A 21,860-nucleotide genomic window follows, 5' to 3' on the forward strand; every position below is an offset into this window, starting at 1 on the left:
TCAGATGGACTAAAGTCAAATTGTCAAAATACATATTCAGCAGAGTCTCCACCCTGCTGTGAGGTCAGTGCCCTGCTGTTACCCAGGACAATGAGCATTTAGCGGTACATGAGGTCTGTCCAAGTGTTGCTAAGTTTGTAGTAAAATCACAAAAAGAACAAGAAAAATACAGTGAAGTTTGAGTTTGTGCTTGGTTCTCTTTGTTCTTTTGTTCTCACCTACTTCTAGGTCTTGCATATTTTACTCCAACTTTTTAAACTAGATACCAGTGCTCATTTGTGTGTAGAGTGGGCTGATAAGTCAAGATCACACCTAAACAAATACATACATGAGGTATAGCTACTGCTTTGTAGTTCACTGCATGCACACTGTCAGAAAATACAGTACAACAAATCTGAACCAAGAAGTAAGTGGAATTCAAGTAAAACAAGCTTACTTTTTTCTTTCCTTAACATCAGCATTATATTGTAAAGCATATATTAAAATCTCAATTAGTATGTGGCAACGCAGCTGACTGATCCAAACCCCCTCAGCTGCACACCCTCAGCGCTTCATGCAGATTTCCATATGTGTGCTTGTGTTATTCTCTCAAAGTGACTGTGTCTATCACTGAAAGTTTCATTTCCTACTGAGAAGTAAGGGAGAAGCAGCCACACAGGGGTCCAAATCTTGCTGCAGGCTGCTTCAGTGCTGTGGGGAATGGAGCGCCTGTCTCACACTGTTTTCTTCGAAACTTCAGTTAGTTGTAAACCTGACTAATATTGAGGTAAATGATTAAAATTAAAATATTAGACAAGTTGCCCCCAAAACACAGCTGAATCTTCACATAGCACCTGAGGACCTGAGGGCAAAAAAAGGGCGAAAAATTCTGAGGAGTTTTTTGACATGTGTTTTAATATGATGTTTTTATCCATATGGTGATTCTCAGAATATCAAGCAGGAAAGACCGACATGTTCCCTTATCGAGCCAAGTTAAAATTTCTGGCAGGTGAGGGAAAGGTAAAAAATAAAAACAAGAAATTGGTGTCAGAAAAACCCAGCTGTTTTGGGGAAATGCATCTGACCCAGGTCTCCCTTGCAGACATTTTGGAACTCAGCATCATGTGGCCAGACAAGTAAAACAACATTTAGTGCCAGATCCACTGAACAGTACCACCTGTCACACTGTGGAACAAAGCATTTCCACTAAAAATAAACAGTGAACATAATAAACTTTAAATGAAAGGAGCTATCTAACCCAGAAAACCATTGTTTAAGTTAAACCTCAGTATCATTCTTGCCAACAGCTTTTGTTGCTGTTTTGCTTATTTTAATTCCAGTAATTTATGGGCTCCTTTCCTGTGATCCTGAGAGGAACACAAGAGCTGGATCGCTGGAAAAGCAAAGTGAGCCAGCCAAATTTGTGCTGTGGATCAAAACATGAAAGTAATGCATTTGGTAAGGCAGCTGATTCAGGCAGTAATCTTCTATTGGACTGTAATGTATGAAAAGACCGATAAACATCTAGGCTTGAGCTGCTCAACAGTGTTCTTGTGAAGTCTAGTAAATTAAAGCTTAACAGTGTGAACCCTACACAGGTGACTAGAAAGGCAAAAAAGGAGTGCTGCAGTAGCCTAATGGTAAAGGTGCATACTACATAATCACCACGTCCACGGTTTGACTTCCTGCCAGTGCTGCCATACCCCTCCCTGTCCCTCACCTTTCCTCTCTGTATCTTGACTACAAACAAAACAAAGGAACAAAAAAAAAAAAAAAACATGGAAACAAACACTGGAAGCTGAAGATGCACCATACCTGTACCAGGTGGATGAGTGTAGTGAGTATGGCACATCGAAGCATGTTGTGTTCTTCTGACTGCTTCCAGAGCAGGGGTAGGTACTGAACCAGACAGCCTACATATGGCCGGATCTGAAGCAGAAGAAAAGTAAATGGCAAAAAGGAGGCAAAGCACATAATACTCTTCAATTCAACTGGCATCTTCTACTAACTCCTACGCAACTTATGTTATGAGTCTACTGTGGATGATGGATGAATTAGAAGTCTCATTTGGGAGCGAGGAAAGAAACAATGTTGATCTCTGATTTGTTGCTGTCTCTGCAAAACAGTATGTCTATTCATCAGATACCTAAAAATAGGACTGCATATTATATTCTCCTCTCTTTTCTGAGCTCTATATTACTTAAACTTCTTTATTTTTCTTTTATATCAAGTTATTTTGTTCTGAACACTAGAAAAATTTGGATCCCTTCACTCTCCTTCTTCTGTGAAATTGGAAAATATGATGGCTCACTGTGTAATTTAGGTGCAGTTGCTGTGCAGTCAGCCAAACATCCGAGTATGGTACTGAACTATGGACTTCAAAAATTTTTCTGCCATTTTCTTGCACTGACTTTTGCTAACTCCTCGTACTCACTACAACAGCTATGTGGCCAAGACCCCACGCTGGGATACTTTTGTTCAATTACACCTTTAGAAGGAACTGGCTAGGAGTAGTGGGAACACTAAAAACAAAACACAACATACTGCTGGGAAGGGATAGAAGAAAAAGGGTGAAAAAAGACCCACAAACCAGCAGAGAAAGGAGCGAAATCTCATCATATCTGTCATCATGTTCATTTCAACTCAAGTTGCACTCATGGTTTCATTGCCTAGTTTTCTCAGCTGCTGCCACTCTTTGTGGGTTCAAAATCCCTTGTGAGAAGGGTTAGAATATTAATGGGACTTCCACTGACGCTAGAAGTTGAGCCAGGGCCAATGACTGGGGACGACTTAACCAGACTGACAGCTCGCAAGGATGAAAGCCATTTCTGTGACCGATTTAAGTCAAGGGATCGTTTAAGGGAAGGTGCTTAGAATGGATCTGAAAAGAGCCTGAGGGGGTCAAGAGGAAGGTCAATTTTTTAAGGGTTGGGAGTTAAGTGGATTAGAACGACTTATTGGATCCTGAGAAAAAAATAAAATCCGTATGGCCACAAAAGCACTGCAGTGGCAGAGGGGAGACTGTATCATCATGGTAAATGAAAGCAGACATCAGAACAAGGGCTGCCTGAGGCTTATGATTTACAAAGAGTCAAGAATTGGACTTCACAAATACCAGTGTCTCAGGATGTGAAAAATCATTAATGTCTAGCTATCGCTGAGGACAGATGGTTATTTTACCATGGTGGTCTGAGGCTAGTACAGGGTGATAGATGTTTTGTATCTGAGTTATAATGTTTTTTAACAGCTTCACATGTCCCCTGCAGAGTCTGAGTCAATGACTACAATTTGTGTGGCGCTATTCTTCAAAAAGCAGCAGCAGAATATATCTCCTCAGCTGTCTAACACAAGGGCTCCTTCAAAGACTTTTAGAGTTTAGCTCAAGTTCACTTTACATACTGTAACTGGTAATGGTAAAGAAATGAGTAAGGAAAATATGCATAATACGCGATCTACATTTCAAACACTGCTTTGAAATCTCACCTGGATGTTTACTCTCTCGATGACACAGGAGATGACATGGAGCACCTGCATTTTGGTGTCACACTCTGTCACCTGCTGCAACAACTGGAAGAGCAGTCCAAAGATAGACTCGAGGTACTACGAAGAGAGACAGCAAAGTTTACATGTTTAAAAAAAAAAAAGGGAAATGGATTATTGGGGAACTTTGATTTCACCTTCAAAGCATCATTCAAAGCTTCATTTCAACAGAAGTGAGATATGTACTCACTGGGAGGAACTGTTCTGTCCGAAACTCAAAGTCATCGACAGGTGGCCATGAGTTAAGGATGAAATCAAATAGCTTAGGGTGGGTATGTTAGCAGATCCTAACATATCCATTAAAACACTGTTCATTTGCTTTGGCATAACTAAGGACCGATAAAGCTTGTGTGTTGTTAGATGCATTGAAGCTTAAATAACAAACATAATAAGCATGATCAACTCATTTGTTAGAAAAATGATTCCCCATCTGAAAAATATTACACGTTTGGGAAGGATATTGAGCTTCAGGGTTGTGGCTGTCTCAATCCGCACCTATGAGGAAAAAAAAAAAGGATAAACATATGACACATTATTTTGAAAAGCATTTTAGAAACTAGGCATCACACTTTTACTCCCTTATTGAATGAATGAACAGAAGAAGACTGCGCACACACACACACACACACACAGCAATATAAGCAAACAAAAAAAACATGATTATATTTTCCTTTAATGGCAGCCTCTGAAAGACCACAATAACAAAATCTCACTATAACAAAAGCTTTTCATAATGTAACACTCTGGGAGAGTGTGTTCCTGCAGCAAGTTAGCTAAATACAGGCTGTCTATTGTTATAAAAGGAAGTGGCCCATTCACTCTTATAGACTCTTGAGGTGTAATCTGGCAGTAGGAGAGTGATGGAGGTGGAAACGTCCACCGGGGAGAAAGTGATCAGATGGAGGAGGGGAGATTAAAGAAGGAAAACGAGTGAAGGGGGAGGTGAGGGACTGAGAACTCAATTACAGTCGCACCTTGTTCTCAACAATTTCACAACACATTTAAAGTACAAAAGGCACAACTCTCTCTGGGTGGATAAGTGAGGGTGTGCGTGTGTGTGTGAGTCTGTCTGTGAGCAGTGCTGCAGACAAAAGTCATCGGCACTATCTGTAAGAGGTCTTTGCAAGCCTTAGTCCAAGTACATTCCAGTGTATTTCACCTATCCTTTAATTCCAAATGCTACTATTGTTACATACAATATTATTAGTCTTTAGGTGCTATGACCCATTTCTTGGTCTTTCAAAGTTTAAATTTTTGTTTAAGCTTGAAACAGGATTCAAGTCCAGGAGCCTTCTTTGAGGTATTCTGTCATATGGTAATTTGGATGACTAACTGTAGAAAAACTGTGTTTCCTACTGTCCTGATTACATATGTATATCATATAGAATACCACAAAAAAATAAATAAATCATGAATCCTTGTTTTCTCAATGTGCATATTTTCACATCTATTAAATAGGGCAAACCCTAGATGATTATTATATTATTTTGGGTGACAGCATACATTTGAAGGAAGAAAATGTCTTTGTTAAATATTTTATTTTTCAGTTGATAAACAATTTATATATTCATATGTGTGCTTGAGTCTCTTATAACACACAAACCATCTCCACTGAAGTGGTCGGAGTTTCTCTTCTCATGCTCTATGCTTTTTCGCTTTTAATGCCAGTCAGTTCATTTCAAAAGGTAAGTCAGCTTTCAGGAAGTTACTTGTTTGTGTCTGTATTGTCACCACTGCAAAAGATCAGCAGCAAAATTACAGCTTTCAGCTTTAAACTACATGACTACTTTTATGAGTAAATGTGTTTGTGTTTACGAAGCATTCAAAACAAAACAGAAATTCAAACAGATTCTAGAAGCTGCCGTGATACTATCTGTCTAAAACAAGCAATAATACTGCAATAACCTTCATTTAACACGGTTTTGTCAAAGGAGTGCATGTCATCAATATTAAACACTTACAACAACGGCATCAACTTGCCCTTGTAGTGACTCAATTACGAAATCTGGAGACCAAACATAAAAATACAGCTACTTTTTCATGGAGTGCAGCATGAAATCGAGTCATTAAAAACAGATCTGACACATTTACATGGATGAAATTATTTGCATAATCCGTACATAATGATGTTTAAATTTGTGTAACTCTTTTATATTGAACACTTAACCGTTAATGTGGTCTCAAAAATGCAGAGACAAAGTTTCACCCCTATCTATCAGAAGAGCAGCATGGGAGAAACATGCCAGTTCATTCAGACAGATATGAAAGATTCTTTTATGTCATGGTGAATGACATCCTATGTTCATATTATAATGACAGTAGAATGTACTTTCAAGGTATAAAATACTTAAAGTTAATCATAGCTGGATTTAGAGGTGTACAAACTTCTGTCCTGTGTCTGCAAGATCATAAAATGCTGCATAAATTAACAAGCCACAAAAAGAGTATGTTGATGAACGAGGCCCATCGGCAGTCATCAGCAATGGCCTTGTTGGCAATTCAAACACTAATGAAAGAAACAGCATTTCAGTTCTACAACAAAATGTAGAAGATAATAGATTGCGTGATGAAATGTTCAGATGGGTCTCATAAACACGCACACGCACACGCACACGCACACGCACACACACACACACACACACAGCCTGACAATGACTCAATCAAAACATTTATTTCACATTATTTTTCATCCTTAACTGTCTTTGAGGGATCCTAAAAAAAAAAGCAAACAGCGGGTTCGAACTAAATTTAAAAGTGACTGAAAGTTTAATCAGTGAAGATTACACTGAACTAGCCAAATCTCTACAAGCCAAAGAAAAGCTTCAGCTTGGCAACAGCTCAGTGAAAAGCAACACCTGATCCCAAGAAAGTGATAGTTCAGAAAATTACAAACTGATGTACAAAGCTATGTCCAGCCCAACTGTATGAACATTAAGTGCACACACTCTTTATTCAGGAAAATAATTCATCCAGTGCTCCACTGGTGTAAACTACTGGTAGTTACTACGTGGACTTTAGATAAATTTAGTATGTATGGTATCGTCTAAAGCAGCCCAAGAGTCGGTCAAAGTTTCACTGTGGCCTCAACCACACAAGAAAAAAAAAAGGCAATAAACAGGTATTATCCTGAAATTAGAATTGGAGCAGATAAACAAAAGTAATTTGCGCAAATTATTGCTACAGCTGGTTTATCACTAAAATCACTGGAAATAGAGAGCCATCTCATAAGCTATTTTGTGAAGAGGAAGAAATAATTAATGATAAGTGTTTTGGGTTTATTTGTCTGCCTCAGATGATTTAACTACAAAATTAATCATTTTACACTCTTAATAAGACACTGAAGTCAAATATTTAGGTTTTGGGAAAAAGCTACCTGACATAAATTGGGTATGTGAGACAAATTCTGATCTTGAGAAAAGTCCATTATAATTCACTCCATTTTTGTGTTTGCTAAGCTCTCTCCTTGCTGTCAGGACGTAATCTTCCTTTCCATTTATAATTTGTGGTTCAAAACCGATGTCAGTCAGGATAGTGCATTTTCTGTCCAGTAACCAAAAACGTGATAGGATTATGATTATGAGGCACAAATCCATATTTAAAATGCATCAGAGCCTTTCCTGGAGTCGAGGAAAAGTGAGCAGAAATGGGACAAACTGTTGACTAAAATGTTGCAGCTTGATGTCGTCAAAGCTGGCTTAACAGCAGGTTATAGAAAACATTATAGCTATTTGTACCTCAAGAGGTGATTTCGAGTCACTGTATTGTCCAGTCTGTCCTCAGTCCAACATGAGAGGATGAACTAATAACTATGAGCAGGATATAAACCTGATGTAGTTGCTCTCCTTTGCATTCCTCGACCTCTCCTGGCTCGTCCTCTACTCCTGCCACCACTATATCTTGCCTGTGTCTGACCAGGCAGATTGGGTTATTAGTCATCAGTCTAACAATTACTGAAGAAAACAAACTACCAGTTACATAATCAGATTGCAAGGTAAACCTGTGTGGAAAACTGTATTCCTCAATCCATGCAGGTTTGGCAACAAGTCAACAACTGCCCTATGCTGAGGGAGCAGAGAGGAGGAACCAGAAAGTGCATTGCCTTATTTCTTAGGACAGGAGTGGACACCCCAACTTTCTGGTAAAATGCTGCCCCCTTGTATTATGAATTTGACAGTTGGCCAACTCACTCTATAGTTTTTCCAACAGGGCTACATTAATGGAGATACCATTATTTCAGCCAGCCTACTCCAGTTTCTCTCATTTAAAAAATGCCTCATAAGATAAAAAAAAGAAAAGCCTGAAGCAAAAGATGAAGCATGGTCATAGGAGCAAATCAATAAGCCTCCCTTGTCGATTACTCCTTTCAATGAAGTACAGAAACTGAAGTATCAGAGATGTAACTGTTATCGTGAGTGATTCACTCTCCATCTGAACAAGGACCGCAGAATAGCAATAAATATTGATAACCAATTGGACTGATTGATAAAGGGCAATTTTCTCCATTAGTCCATTAAAAGTTTATGATCAATGTTTAACTCTGACCAAGAGGCTCTAATTGTCCCAGAAATTATTGATCAGGAACCACACCATGATTGGTGAGCTGGTCAGTAATGTAACAGCAAGCTTGTTCGAAGTAAGAGACTGCAAGAGCAATCGGTTCCCTCCCAAACCTTCAAGCAATTTCCAGTGTGTAGTTTTAGATAATATACTGTGTGCCCTGAATCAAAATTTCTATATTAAAACTATGTAAAATCCACAAAAAATGCATTTCTTTGAATAACCTCCATATACATTTGGCTTCGCTTGGGAATAAAATAAATGAGATGGAAAACCTGACAATGAATACTACTGGCTACATTTAAATGCCTCCAATAATCACACGACAAAATAAAGAGTAAATCATGTCCTAGTAAGTCATGTCCTATGTGACATGTATGCTCAGGACAGAATAACTTGATGATGAGCAATTAAATGTGGAATGCATGGGAAGATAAATGGCTGAATGTATATATGAACACATACACAAGTTTAATTCCAGTTTGCAGCTGCTTGCTAATCATTTTTACAATACAGCCCAAATAATGAAATCAGGAGAGATGTGACCTGCCTCGGTTAATTGGTATCCATAGTAACAGGTGGCATCAGGTCCCATGGCAATGTATTGCTGGCTGTGAGCACAAAAGTAGGATGCTACAGACCTGTCTATAGTGTTTTACATCCTTAGTGTGATCATGTGTGCTTCAGTACCCTTCATTTAATTTAAAAACACCCAAAATGGATGATACATCATACATGTCATAACTGGTGGCAAAATTAATTTCATAGCGCTGTATAAATGTTACTGAGATTCTGCTTCTTCCTGTCACGTTAGTATTTATCAGAACATTGTGTTGGTGTGGATATTAATTTATGTGTATAATTAAACTTTATATATTATAATCTTAATTCCATTACTGCAACCAAGATGAATTCTAATAAACACACCTCAAACAAAGTATGAGAAAGCAAGTAGTAATTAGTCAGACTGAACCCTGTTATTAATAAGGGTGGACTGCTAATGGTGTGATTAAAAGATAAAGATAGAATTTAGTTGGTCCGTAACTAAGTTTGGGTTTGTTTGCAGAAAGTTGGCAACATAATAGCTGCGGTTCCATGCCGTTAAGCTGAGAACTGTGTTTGTGTAGCTGATTGTGCACTTTTACTAACAGCCCATTTCAGTCATTGCTAATCCAGCACTTTGTGAGGAAGCTGGTGCTTTACCAACAAAGGAAAAATAAAAAATAAGACTATGTCTGTAGTTGCCTTACCACCAAGTCGGGATCCTGCATGAGGCTCAGGATGACCTCATACAGTAAAGGCCGGAGGTCAGATTTGAACTTGACAGAGATCCACTGTCCTATTAGCCAGATGACTCGTCGGCGAATCAACTTGTACCTGGAGAAGAGGTGAGAGGAGAGACATTAAGTTCTGGTTGCAGGGAGACTTCTCTGCATTTCTACACTCTTCAACTATATCATAATTTGGAAAAATGAGCCAGCTGGATCTAATCTTATCTCCACAATGGAAGTACAGTACTTATGGATCCATTAGAAAGAACTGGGACAGCTATTCAAATGACGAAATAGGTGCTGTCGTTGCTTATGGCTCGTCCTGAAATGTCTTTTATCAGTGGTTTATGTATGGCGAAGACTGCTGTATTATTTGTCCTCTGAGGGCAAGAACCACATCACTGTCCGTCATGCATATCCCACTCCAAGGCTATGTCTAATTTAGCCCACGCTCTGGTTGAGCACATTTCAGTGTGCAGGTGTATGTCACCAGAAAAGAGGGAAGTAGAGACAGTGGCACTACTAGACAGGATACTGGAGACCACAATGAAGTGATCCTTTACACTTAAAACTGGCTCAAAACCATGGCCCAAGGGACAAATTGAGAAAAAAAAACAACTAGATGAAGAAAGGGTTTGTAATCCCGAGTATATTGTGTTTGTATTTGTTCAAATGAGTACCAGTAAGCAAAGGACAGAAAGCCTTAGGGACACTGACACCAATGTCTAAAGACTAAGCCTGGTTAGAAAACAAGAATGATCAAAAAGTCTCTGGGGCTAAGTAGTGCGTGATATGAATTAAAATGCCCTACGTTGCACGTCCCAAATGTGAGGCACTGAATGTTGGGAGCTGATGGTTTTTCAACAGTTGTCGGGCAGGCAAGAAGTGTCCCTTTGCGTCTGCCCTTGATTGTATCTGAGGCAGAAATTGTGTCTGAGGATCGCCTTGACAGAAATGAGCGGATGGGGGGATGAAGGAATGGAGAGATGAGAGGATAAAGGATAGGGGGATGACACTCTTGTTGGCTTCTTGTCAAATATCCACAGGGAGCCAGAGACCAAAGTCTGGGCCACTAGCCAGAAGATACTAAACAACAGCATGACTCAGGCCTTGGAGTTGGCAAACAATACTGTGTGCATGAGTATGTGTGTGTGTGTGTGTGTGTGTATGTGCATGGGCATAGAAGAAAAGAGAGCTCCTTGTATGAATAAGCACATTTTTATTTTTGTCAAGTGAAAATTGGTTTAATGGACTTCCAAATATATTTCAAATAAATATTTGCCAAAAGCATTCTGAAGACTAAAACGCAGCCTGAAAGTTACCATCACTAACAACATTAAGCTAAATGCCACTTGGACTTGATTTCTCATCATCTTAAAAGCACAAGATGGCACTTAGACACTCCTGGGCTAAACTGCTCAGAAGCAGTGGAGCATGCAAGGAGAATAAACTAGCAACCAATTACTTTTAAAAAGCAAACAAAGGCAACCAGACCAATCTGATTTTGTATGTGCTTTTTGTGGAGGCAGTAGCATATGGGATGGTTTCACCACAATAAGAGCAGATAAAGCAGTGCCAGTGGACAACGGCCATGGGCACATTCCCAGAGCTCTCTCTATAGCCAGGTTCCAAACAACAGCTTGGCACCAAAATACTCTGATAGCAAGTCTGTGGCACCAAGAGTAAATAATCAAATTACAGATGATTTTCCTGTTGTCACACTAACACTCATACAAGGTAAATCTTGGACAGAGACGCATTATGATGTATTGTTTAAGACGACAAATTAAAAAGAAAAGTCACAGGTTCTTTTTCAACACGGTGCATAAGATAACCTTTGGCAAATATGTTTAAGTGCTTATGCAAGTTCAGACTTGAGAGTACACAAAACAAATCCCCACAATCGTCTGCATCATTTCTGACAACATCATAATCCATATGCTGATTATTATTTATTCATGGCATCTGTTGAAGTGACTAAAAGATTAGTGTTCTGTCTCTCAACTCTGCATACAATATAAGAGTGTATTGCATGTCTGCTGCTTCAGCTGCGGAGACTACAGCTGCTAGTGTTTATTATTAGTGCTGCTGGCAAAGTGGAAGAAAAGAATGGAAAGGCAGATGGACAAGCAAATGTCAGTATACTCACTGGGACTCAAAGTCTATTTGCTTAATGGTGTCAGCACCAGGTGAAAGACAGTGTGAGTCACAATGGGAACAGACAGAAGAGAAGCAGAAGTCAGCAGAGTTGCTCTAAAACTCGTATCAAGAGGGAACCTCCAAAAATGCAGACCTCACACTGGTAATATTTACGTTCAGGCAACAAAGCATTAGGTCATGAACCATAACCCCAAAACCTACCTGAGTGAACATGGCAAACTCAATTATGTTTGGAGCATAAAGACAACAAAAATCCCTCCATAGTGGCAAATACAAGAAATAAGGGAGAATTAAGTAAAAGAGAACCAACTGACATAATTTTACACCATCTACTGGTAGCCCAGGAGAGGGACTGACTTTTCAAACAAAACTCCACACAAAAGGTCAAGCCACAAAAGGCAATGTCAAAATGCCAAAGTGTTGCCAGAGCCTGACAGTAGAATTATGGAACACACTCTGTATCTTTAACTGTATGTGCCTGGGTGACACAAAAAGCTCCTTCTGGCTATTCTGAGATGTCAGTGTGAGTGGTATTAAGGAAGTGTGTGGCTGTGTCCAAGTACAAGTCACATGTTCATTGCGCGTATGCGTGAGAGTGTGTGTGTGTGTGTGTGTGTGTGCGTGTGTGCGTGCATGTACATGCAAGTGCTCAAAGATGACATGCTGTCATCTCTGTGTTCTCAGACATGATGACTCATCACAGGTATGACACCTGTTCTGGCTGAAAGAAAGGAGAAAAAGACTGACAGCAAGTCAAAATCTATGTGTGTGTGCTGACAAATGTGCAAGTATGACTGTGCATATGGTATGTGTTTGTGTAGTCATCATGCCAAAAAGTGACAAGCAGCTTTCTTCGTTTTAAGAAGGCTTACCAGTGGCCTGAGGCTCAGACACAGGTGTAAGTCACACACAATAGTTCTGCTGACAGATATGATTATTCGTATTTAGACTCTTACTGATCCATTTTTGTGTGATATAGACAGACTAACACAGGTTTCAAACTTAAATCTGTGATTTGCCTCCATGACATTCATTACACTAATGGAACAAATAAACTCATTATCTCACTTACACTGTGGCCACTTTCCAACAAAATGTCATTTGCCCTGAAATTAAGTTTTACTTGTTCGGTGACTTATTTGGCACATTTAAATATTTTTGATCTCACTTTTTAACATCATGAAAAATAGTTCATGAGTAACACAGCGCTTTCACCCATGGAAACCGCTCTCTCCCCTTCGCTGTGTCACATACGCAAATACACATACTCAAAGGCAATTACTACTTAGCCGTCCAACGCCGTTTCTTTTTCTCTCTCACACTCCTACCTCTGACTTCTCCTTATCGCTTTATTATCTGTGCAGTTTTTGGTCACGTTCCCTCTCTCCTCTCCTCTGCAGCTACGCCTCAGATCCACAAGCGACCAGTTTCACCACAGTTAGCTATTTTTAAAGTCCTTTCCTCCTACTACTGTTGGATGATTTGGACGTCAAGATTCGAGCAAATATAAAACACGTTTGTAAATATATTTGTGCAGTTTTCAAGCACACTTTAAACACTTTGCTCCACATCTGGTAAATAAGCACATTAGTCTATCTCCAATGTCTCACAGGTTTTCTGAAAAAGAGGTTTGCGTGGGGAAGGATGGCCTACGGGTCCAATAAAATCCATGACAGACGGATCTGCTTTCTTTCATTTTCTCCCGAGAGCTGCAGGAAAGCATGGACATTGTGATGCACATTTGCAAGCTCTATAGTATAGTAGTAGTAATATCTCTGCAACCCTGGAACTACATTACTGAATTGTTTTAATTATCATTAAGGCATCGTCTGGCTCCATGTGAAAATAAGTGAGCACCTGCATCACCAAACATCATGACAAAATGTCCCCAGAAACAAAATCGAGGAGTAAGATCAGAATCAATAAAACCTAAATGATACCCTACCCTAAGGAAATAGCATGGTAACTGACACAGACAAACTGAGCTGGGAGGCAAGCAGAAAATCTTGCAGGTGTGGGAGCAGGTGGGTGCAGACTTCTAGCCCAAACCCCAGAGTCTGTCAAGGACAACATTGATTTAGCTGCTCTGATGACACTGGTTTCTCCATAGAAACAGACTTTACTTTTAGCTCATCGTTTTTTTGTTGTTTTTTTTTTAATAAATTGTATCTCTCTTGCTTTGCATTTTTATTGTTAATCTTTAGTATTTTACTGTTCTTTGTGATATGGATCAAGGTCCAAATGAGCAAGCTGTATTAAATTCTCCAACAGCCAATACCCAGAGGGCCAAGGAAAACAGGCAGCAGTACAGCATGATCTGGGAATGCTCTGGTAACACCGACAAATGTGCATCAGGCAAGTGTGTCGACCAGAAAATCTGCTTTGGATGTGGCTTCTGGCAGATGCCACTATAGGTATTGTCCTTCTGATTCTCCTGAGATACTGCCAAGCTTAGAAAATATTTCAGGCATACTATTTTCACAGGGCTACAAAATTAAATCAGATCAGGGTACATTGGAAGTAACTTTAGACCTAGACGAAATGTACAGTGGGATCCCAAAGGCAAAGACCACACTGAAAATCTACAATATTTTCATGCTAGCCTAGAAATAATCAGAAAGTTTGAGAATTCAAATAATTCACACAAAAGGTAATGTGTAAAATAGAGAGAGATAGTAGAAGAGGAAACATTTAAGATTCTGCACTATTTCTAAGTCATCAATCAGTCTGATTGCTGGATTTGTCTATTCATCAGTGGCTTGTTCAAGTAACTCAACTTGCAGCCAGTGTTCACCTGCTATAAATAAGGCTACACCTCAAGTTTCAAGCAGATCATTGCTAAACCAGATCAGCTGTATCCAAAGCATAATCAGGCCAAAATGGCCAAATCATCAGATCATCAGTCCAACATGCTTTGTTCCCTGAGGGACTGAAAAGCAACTTCATCACTGATAAAGAACACAAGACTCCAAATACTAAGATATTCTGAAATTCATGTAAAGCTGAAATTATCATTTGCAATGAAAAAAACAGCATTACATTTGAAACAAAATCACAATAGAAATATCTTGACTAGTGGTCTAAGACTTTTGGACCTCACTGTATACCTTTAAAGTGGAGCGGACAGGGGTTGAATGAAAACATATACTAACGGTTAAAACCTCTGGAGTCTGAAAAATGTGTGTGTGTGTGTGTGTGTGTGTGTGAACACAGTAAGTGCTAACCTGTTTGGAGAACAGCAATGCAATTACTTCAACAAAACGTCTACAGTTCCCAAGACAAAACACAAAATTGTTAATATAAAGTAAACAGACTGGACAAACAATCCATGAATTCAATTCAACTCTCCCAACATGGGACGAAATCGAAAAAAAACGAGAATTCAGCAAACACAAAGAGAATAAATACATAGCATAAACGCATTTACATAAACCTTATAAATTGCAACCTAGCAGCCAGGGTGGACTATGTGAGGAAACCAAAACTAACAATCATCAAGCAAGACATGTCATCTTTTCTTTTGTTTGCTTGTGTTTGTACACTCAATGACTAGAAAAATATAAATCGTACCTGAGCAACAGTTGTGGGGCTTCTCTGAATGTACCAGAGCAAAAAGAATACTTGAACTAAATAGAAATAAGTCAGGTGGCAAAGACCACTACAAGGAATCACAAGTCTACAATATAACACTTAATGACCAGGTCCTCATAATTCCCCAGTACCGATCCAAATGAACACCTTTGGGGTGAACTTGAAAGCAACATCAGTAAAAAGGAACATCCACCAATAAACCTTAGGCAGTTGTGCAAAGAACTGGTGTGTGCATGGTTAACTCTGATATCAAGGTACTACAGGTCCCCATGTTGAGTCACTGCCACAAAGTGTGACAGTTCTTTCCAACATGGGCCACAGTATGGAACAGGGATTTGTAATTTTCTGGTTGCTGAGTATATATACTGTATTTACAATGTGTAATTCAGTTCCGTAGCATATGAAATAAAACTGCTGTGTATGGACTGCAACATGAGGAAGAACAATGGGGTGTTCAAGTGGTCTGACCATGTGAAAAAAAGACGCTGCTTTATAAATAATATTTAAGAGGTAAAAGAGGGGGAAAGGTGGAAGAAGCTGTGGGCTGGGAGCGAGGGGTCACTGGTAAATTTGGCTACTTGGAGATGGTGCATTTTACATATAGTGATTTAACTGTGAAACAACTGACACTAAAAGCCCTGGCAATAATCTGCTACACTGCCCTCTTATTGTGTTCCTATCCCAGACAGCGAGCAACCATGTAAGAATTCTCTATGTGACAGCTTCATAAACTTGACCTGTGTTTTTTCCCCCTATATGCCCAAGGAAGAATGTATATTCTTGTAACTAATATATTCCACTGGGAGTTTAGAAGGAGATACTGAATTGTGACAGGATGTAAAACATGATGACATACTGACAGCATGAAGATACATTCACTTAGGCAGAGGTGCAGGCACGCAAGTACATATTCACATGCACACACACACACAACACAAGCCTCTGGCTTCTATAGGAAAAGAAACTCCTTTCAGTGAGGGAGTTCATCAAACATGTCCCTGCTTTAATATCCATGCTAGATCTACAGCCTCCCCAAAAAAGAGTGCGGGAACATCTAAAATCTGACAACAACGCAGCCTGATGCAGCTCCCCAGAACACAAAAATCAGTGGGAGTTGAAAAGTTTATCTGCTCTCACTGGCTTTACTAAAAAAAAATAAAAATCCTCTTAGCACAAAGTATTATCCTCATGCTGTTTTAAAAACACATTATTAGGCAGTTAAAGGATAAGGACAGAGTTATCTTTTCATTATTAACAATATCACTGAGGAGACTAAAACTAACAATGAGAGTATCCTGCAAAACAACTATTCACTATGTAGCCACAGGCTGATATCAATTATGTCCTGAGCTAGACAACTGAATTGGGTGACATTCCTTCATTGTCATCAACACATCCAGTGTATTTTATTTTAAAACATCTGTTAGTTTCTCTCTATTGTTTTCATCTGTTACTGGGAGAGCAGAGTTAATAAATGTGCACATGCATTCGTGTTAGTGTGTGTGCAGACGAGGCAAAAAAGAGCAACAGAGGTGGTGTCTGGCAGCATCCCTGTGAGATTTGCTCATTTGTATTTATTTCTCAGGTGACATTGCTAGCCATTTCACCGTGCAAAATAATCAAGTAAAACTTTTAATAACAAAAAGCATATGAAGTTCACCTTAGTGTTGAGGTAAACTGACGTTAAAAAAATATTAAAACAAAAAAAAAAAGAACAAAGAAATGAGGACCCAGGTAAAAGTGTAGGGGCTATTCACACCTGCACTGTGTGGGAACAGAGCCACAGTGACATCAGCTCGCCTGCACTCCAACGTCAGCACCAACCTGAGTGGCTGACCTTTTGAGTGCTGCAGGCTTTTTATTTTGATCGTCTTGGGGTCTCTGTGCGCAGGGCACTTCTTTGTTCTTCATATCACTCACACCACCTCGCCTATGGCCACTCTCCATCTTTGCCATCACATTTTAAATGCATTAATCTATCACCTTGCTGTTTATTGTTAGCGCAGCTGTCTGTCTGTCTGTCTGTCTGTCGACCCATGATCAGGTTCCTTCTCAGTTTGTACTATTGTTTTTTTTTTTTGTTGTTTTGTTTTATTAATCTGAGTGATGATGATGTGGCAAGCTTGGCTGCTGCTTGTAGAGTGCTTGTGTGAATAAAAGAAGCAGTTGTTAATGTGACCGTGACAGACATTGACTCCAAGCACCAGTTGGCTACTTATGAGTCTCTTGGCATGCATTGACTGTGCTGCTGACTGTAATCAATAGCTGGACAGAGGTTAATAGTCAATTAGCTTGAGTTACACTGAAAGGAATGTTAACTATGCAATGTCAGATGCCAGTACTCTCTGAAAGTGAGTTCACACTCAGTCAAACAAACACCAATATGAACAGAACTCCCAAGTTGCTTCATTTATAATGCAAAGTCACCAAAGACTCTGCATTATAAGCTTCACAAGCTATTTATTTTGATTTAAGTGTCAAGTGATCACATTCCCATACTGTTGAGCAGCTGTTTCTTGAGTAAATGTTTTGTTATTCTTATTTACTGTATGCACTTTGTGTTATACATTAAATCTAAAAAATCATGACAAAAGCAAAAGATATAAATATGCTCAGAAAAATGAGTGACAGTATCAAAAGACATGCATCACTACCAACGCAGTACCTGTGATGGCTGACTTGCAGCTCTCCAAGAAGCTGGTTTTTGAACCACTGGTCAAAGTCCACGTTGTCAAACAGTTCATAGGCTGCCAGTCCAACTGCATTGTATACTGCAAATGAAACAACCACAGTCAGAAATCAATATAGTTTAGTCACAATATTAAAAATTAGCTGCAGAGGAATTTCCTTTCCTTTTAAAAAGTAATTAGTGCATTTTGTTACTGCAAGATGTTATGTAAGAGTTCTATTCTTTTTTTTTTTTTTGCAGTGCATCATTTATCAGGTTTTACTTCAGTGTTTAAAATGTGATTGTTTCTTGAGGGTGCCACTTCTTTGAAATTAGGCTCCAGGTTCAATAAACCAGTGACAGACTTGCAATAAGCTAAATGGAATCTGCTGTAATACTGTCCGGCAAAATAATCATTGCCAACATAAAACAATATAAAAGCAATTTTAGCTACAGTATTTTGTTGGCAAGTATATCGGGAATAGGAACAAAATTAAAAGGAGCTCTTCTGGCAGAAATTGGCGTAATAGTGACAAAAATGTTGAGGGGACACTAAAAAAAACAACAGAAAAAAACAAATAAAAGATAAAATTAGAAAAAGACGAGAGCATGAGAACAATAAATATAGATAATACAAACGAAGAAAAGCCATACAACTGGAAGAGATGTTTATTGTTACTTTTTATATTTCAACTTTAAAAATAATGAATTTTGAAATGGCAAAAAGAAAATGTGAGGAGGAAAGAGAAAAGACGGAGAAGAGAGAAGATTTAACAGAGAGAAACTGAAACTTTTTCCATTACTCTAATTCTTTGGTATTATGCAAGGCTGGCACTGGGCAAGGGTACATTGTGATCTACAGTATGTCTGTGTAAGTGTGTGATTGTTTGTATGACAGAGAGAGGGAAAAAGAGAGACAAGCCAAAGCAGAGGAAAAAAAAGGAAATATTTAAAACAATATAGATGTCCCTCAGCAGAGTGATCCATAAACTTATGGAGCAGCTAAATGCCTCACAAATATATATTTTCTTATTTTTCATAACAAAAACATGGATAGATGGAGGGACAGGCAGGAAAAGGGGATAGTCCACAGGTACAAAAAGAGTAATGTGCATTTTTCTTTTGCTTTCCTTCTGCCTTGGAGGGAAGACTGAAAAGGCAGCTAACAGATCTGTAGAGAGTAGATCCTCAATATTCTTAATTGTTTTTTAGTACTTTGATTATCACATCAATTATTATTGTTGTTTATGTAGTCCTATATTTGTGGTATAAAGTATAATTATTTCCTCGTCTGTAGCACTGCTATATTATTCTGGCTTCCCACAATTAGGTCTCTGTAAGTTTTCAATTATGTTTTTCGTGGTCCAAAAAGGTCTAAACCCAGAGGGCTGAGGGTTTACTAAAATATACTTGCTCAGTTCTAATGTAAAACACTTCTGAAATAGGAGGCTAATGTTGCTGCCAGTGCAGCAATGAAATGTCATATGTGGTACAGATACAAGGGATACAAAAATCTGTACACACCTCATGGATGTCTGCAGCAAATAAAAATTAAAAACACTGCTACAGCAGTGGTTTATACTTGGTTGAATGCCAGTTAGCAGCATTTATCAGCTATAAAAAGAGCCTAAGCAGGTGGTCATGGTTTTGTTGCAAATATGGTTGCTCTGTAGCACTATTACATATACCAAATATCTTTGTAGCACATAGGATGGACTAATGTGAGTGTTCCAGTCTTCCGCTCACTGACACAAGCTCAGGCATATAATGTTGAGTTGGGAAAAAGGTCTTAGTCTATAATTGCATTAGCACTATTATAATTATTGGCTTATTTATTTACTTGTAAAAAAAATCAACACCTGCGGTTATTAAATGCCCCATTTGGCTCTTCAACCAGCTTCAGCTCAGCCGCAAATTATCTGCCATTTCTGCTGCTACCACAGCACAGCTTGATCATCCAGTGATGTCTGCTGTTTTATCAACACTGTCAACAGACTGCTGAGATCTCTACAGGCATCCAGATTTAACAGATGCCCTCTAAGAAGGCAATCCCCACTGTCTGTGATTTAGTTGTGTATGCCATAAAACCATAAAAGCCAGCCCCGAACTGACAAAAAGTTGTAAATACTGAAAGGAGGAAGAGAGAAGGGAAGGGCAATAGAAAGAGAGGGGGGGGGGGGGGGGGGGGGGCATAAGAGATTAAGTAACATAAAGCAGTATAATACCAACGGATCAAATTATAATATGCAACCAAAAAGTGGAATCTACAGGCACAACTAACATTTTTGTATGATTTTATTCAAACATTATATCTGGGCTGAAAATGATTTTTTGCATCCTATACCTCTCTTTATTCAAATCTATATCTCAGTTTACTATGCACACCCTCTCCATCTGTTTGAACTGTTTGAACGGTCAGAAAATTTCAACAGAGCAAATATGACATTCTTCAGATTTTGCGTTGAAGTTATGATGGTAAAGTCAGCATAATCAGAGTCTTTTGAGTCCAAATCAGTCATTTAATGCACCTGGCATGATGGACGATAGCCATTACTGAACTAGCACGCATAGATGATGCCTTTGACTCACCTGCATCCTTCATTAGCAGCTGGACAGGGTCTTCCACACTGGTTGGGCCTGCAAGAACATATACATATACTGGATGTAATTGCAGCGACAAGGCAGGCACAGCATTTGTAAGGTAAATGATCTAATAATGTACAACATCTTTCAATGATAACAGAAGATCTGTAGGATTTAATGGAGCTAATGACAACATCCCACACAGGTGCACCTTAAAGAGGCATGAGCTCCACTATATCGGTCTTGTCTCAATCATTTTACTGGTCTGTTCGCTCCTGTTCTATAACTCCTTGTGGTGTACTCAGGTCTCCAGATCAATAGCTGCCTCCCTTCAACCATAGAATCACCCAATCTGGTGTCTTCCTTGCTCCAGCGAAACCCATTTCCCTCTCTGTCACTTTAAAACGAAAGCAGCTTGGGAGACAGGCCGGAAGCAGATTCTGTCATCTGTACATTTAAGCAATGGCGCAGCTAATTCAGCCCCAGAACAACACTACATGCCACTACCATCAGGAGACCAGTGGTAGTGTGCTGTGTGCGTGTTTCCAAGTAGATGTATGTAACTGACTGACTAGAGAGCTGATACTGGTTGTAATGGTGGAGGTTGTCACCAAGGGAACCTGAAGGTGCTATCAGGGCAGTATATTGCATGTTACACATACCGTGACTGCTACGTAACATGAGCAAACCTACGTGCTCTGCGGCTTTCTGATATATGAAATATGTATCTCTTACTCTGAAGCAACAAGGCTGCATTTCATGACGGGAAATGGGGTCTGAGATCTGATCTGCCCACTTTGTTTCACAAGGAATGTATACAGCATAGTATGTGCAAGGTAGGGCAATTTCATCTGTACAGCATCTTTCAAAACACAGTTGTATTATGAAAAAACATTAAAAATTCTCAAGATAAAAAATACAAAGACCTCTCAGTACAACAATAAAATCCACCTGCACCACAAACAGCCTCCAAAGCTAGACAGCTCCAACAGCAACTGAACTTTATAGCCTTTATGAACATTGGATTTATTGCAGACCTGTAATGGACAGAATTTTAGTTTATGCTAGGGGTACCTAATGAACTGGCAACTGAGTACATGTTGTCCTTGCATTGAGAGAATGTTAAAGGGTTTGCTGAAAGGGGAGCAGACTGTGCTTTTGGTATGTAATAATATTAGAATTGACATTTAACTGACCCTGGAGATTCTGAACCATTTCCAGAAGCACCGGCGTCAGGGTCTGGCTGTAGTTGTGGAAGATATCCAGGAACAATACTTCTGTACAAGGCTAAATAAAGGAACAGAGCAGTGGAGACAAAAAGAAAGACAGTTAATTGGCAGAATAGACGTTACACACATGCTGCCATTGTAAGCGGAAGTCATCACAATCATTCTTTTTTCTCCCAGTATTGCAGCTCTCCCCATTCTTCAGCAGCCACCTGTGGTTTTGTTGGGCACTCAGTGGTGGCGAGGGGGGAAAATATCACACAAATAAGTGACGTCAGTGCATAC

The 21,860-nt window shown here is 39.2% G+C and overlaps 1 protein-coding gene across 1 annotated transcript in view; it reads right to left on the reverse strand.

The window, feature by feature from the left end:
- Positions 1-21,860, reverse strand: part of ipo11 (importin 11) — a 106,651-nt gene that overhangs the window by 52,819 nt on the left and 31,972 nt on the right. Inside the window, exons 13-20 of the mRNA XM_041042934.1 lie at positions 21,546-21,636; positions 20,356-20,403; positions 17,764-17,869; positions 9,327-9,453; positions 3,981-4,014; positions 3,710-3,750; positions 3,463-3,579; positions 1,795-1,908 (exon numbers count right to left, since the gene is read on the reverse strand). Coding sequence (XP_040898868.1) covers positions 1,795-1,908; positions 3,463-3,579; positions 3,710-3,750; positions 3,981-4,014; positions 9,327-9,453; positions 17,764-17,869; positions 20,356-20,403; positions 21,546-21,636 — 678 coding nt within the window. The remainder of the gene's footprint in view (positions 1-1,794; positions 1,909-3,462; positions 3,580-3,709; positions 3,751-3,980; positions 4,015-9,326; positions 9,454-17,763; positions 17,870-20,355; positions 20,404-21,545; positions 21,637-21,860) is intronic.

This window comes from Toxotes jaculatrix, chromosome 7 (assembly GCF_017976425.1).
Source record: "Toxotes jaculatrix isolate fToxJac2 chromosome 7, fToxJac2.pri, whole genome shotgun sequence".
Classification (NCBI taxonomy): Eukaryota; Metazoa; Chordata; class Actinopteri; family Toxotidae; genus Toxotes; species Toxotes jaculatrix.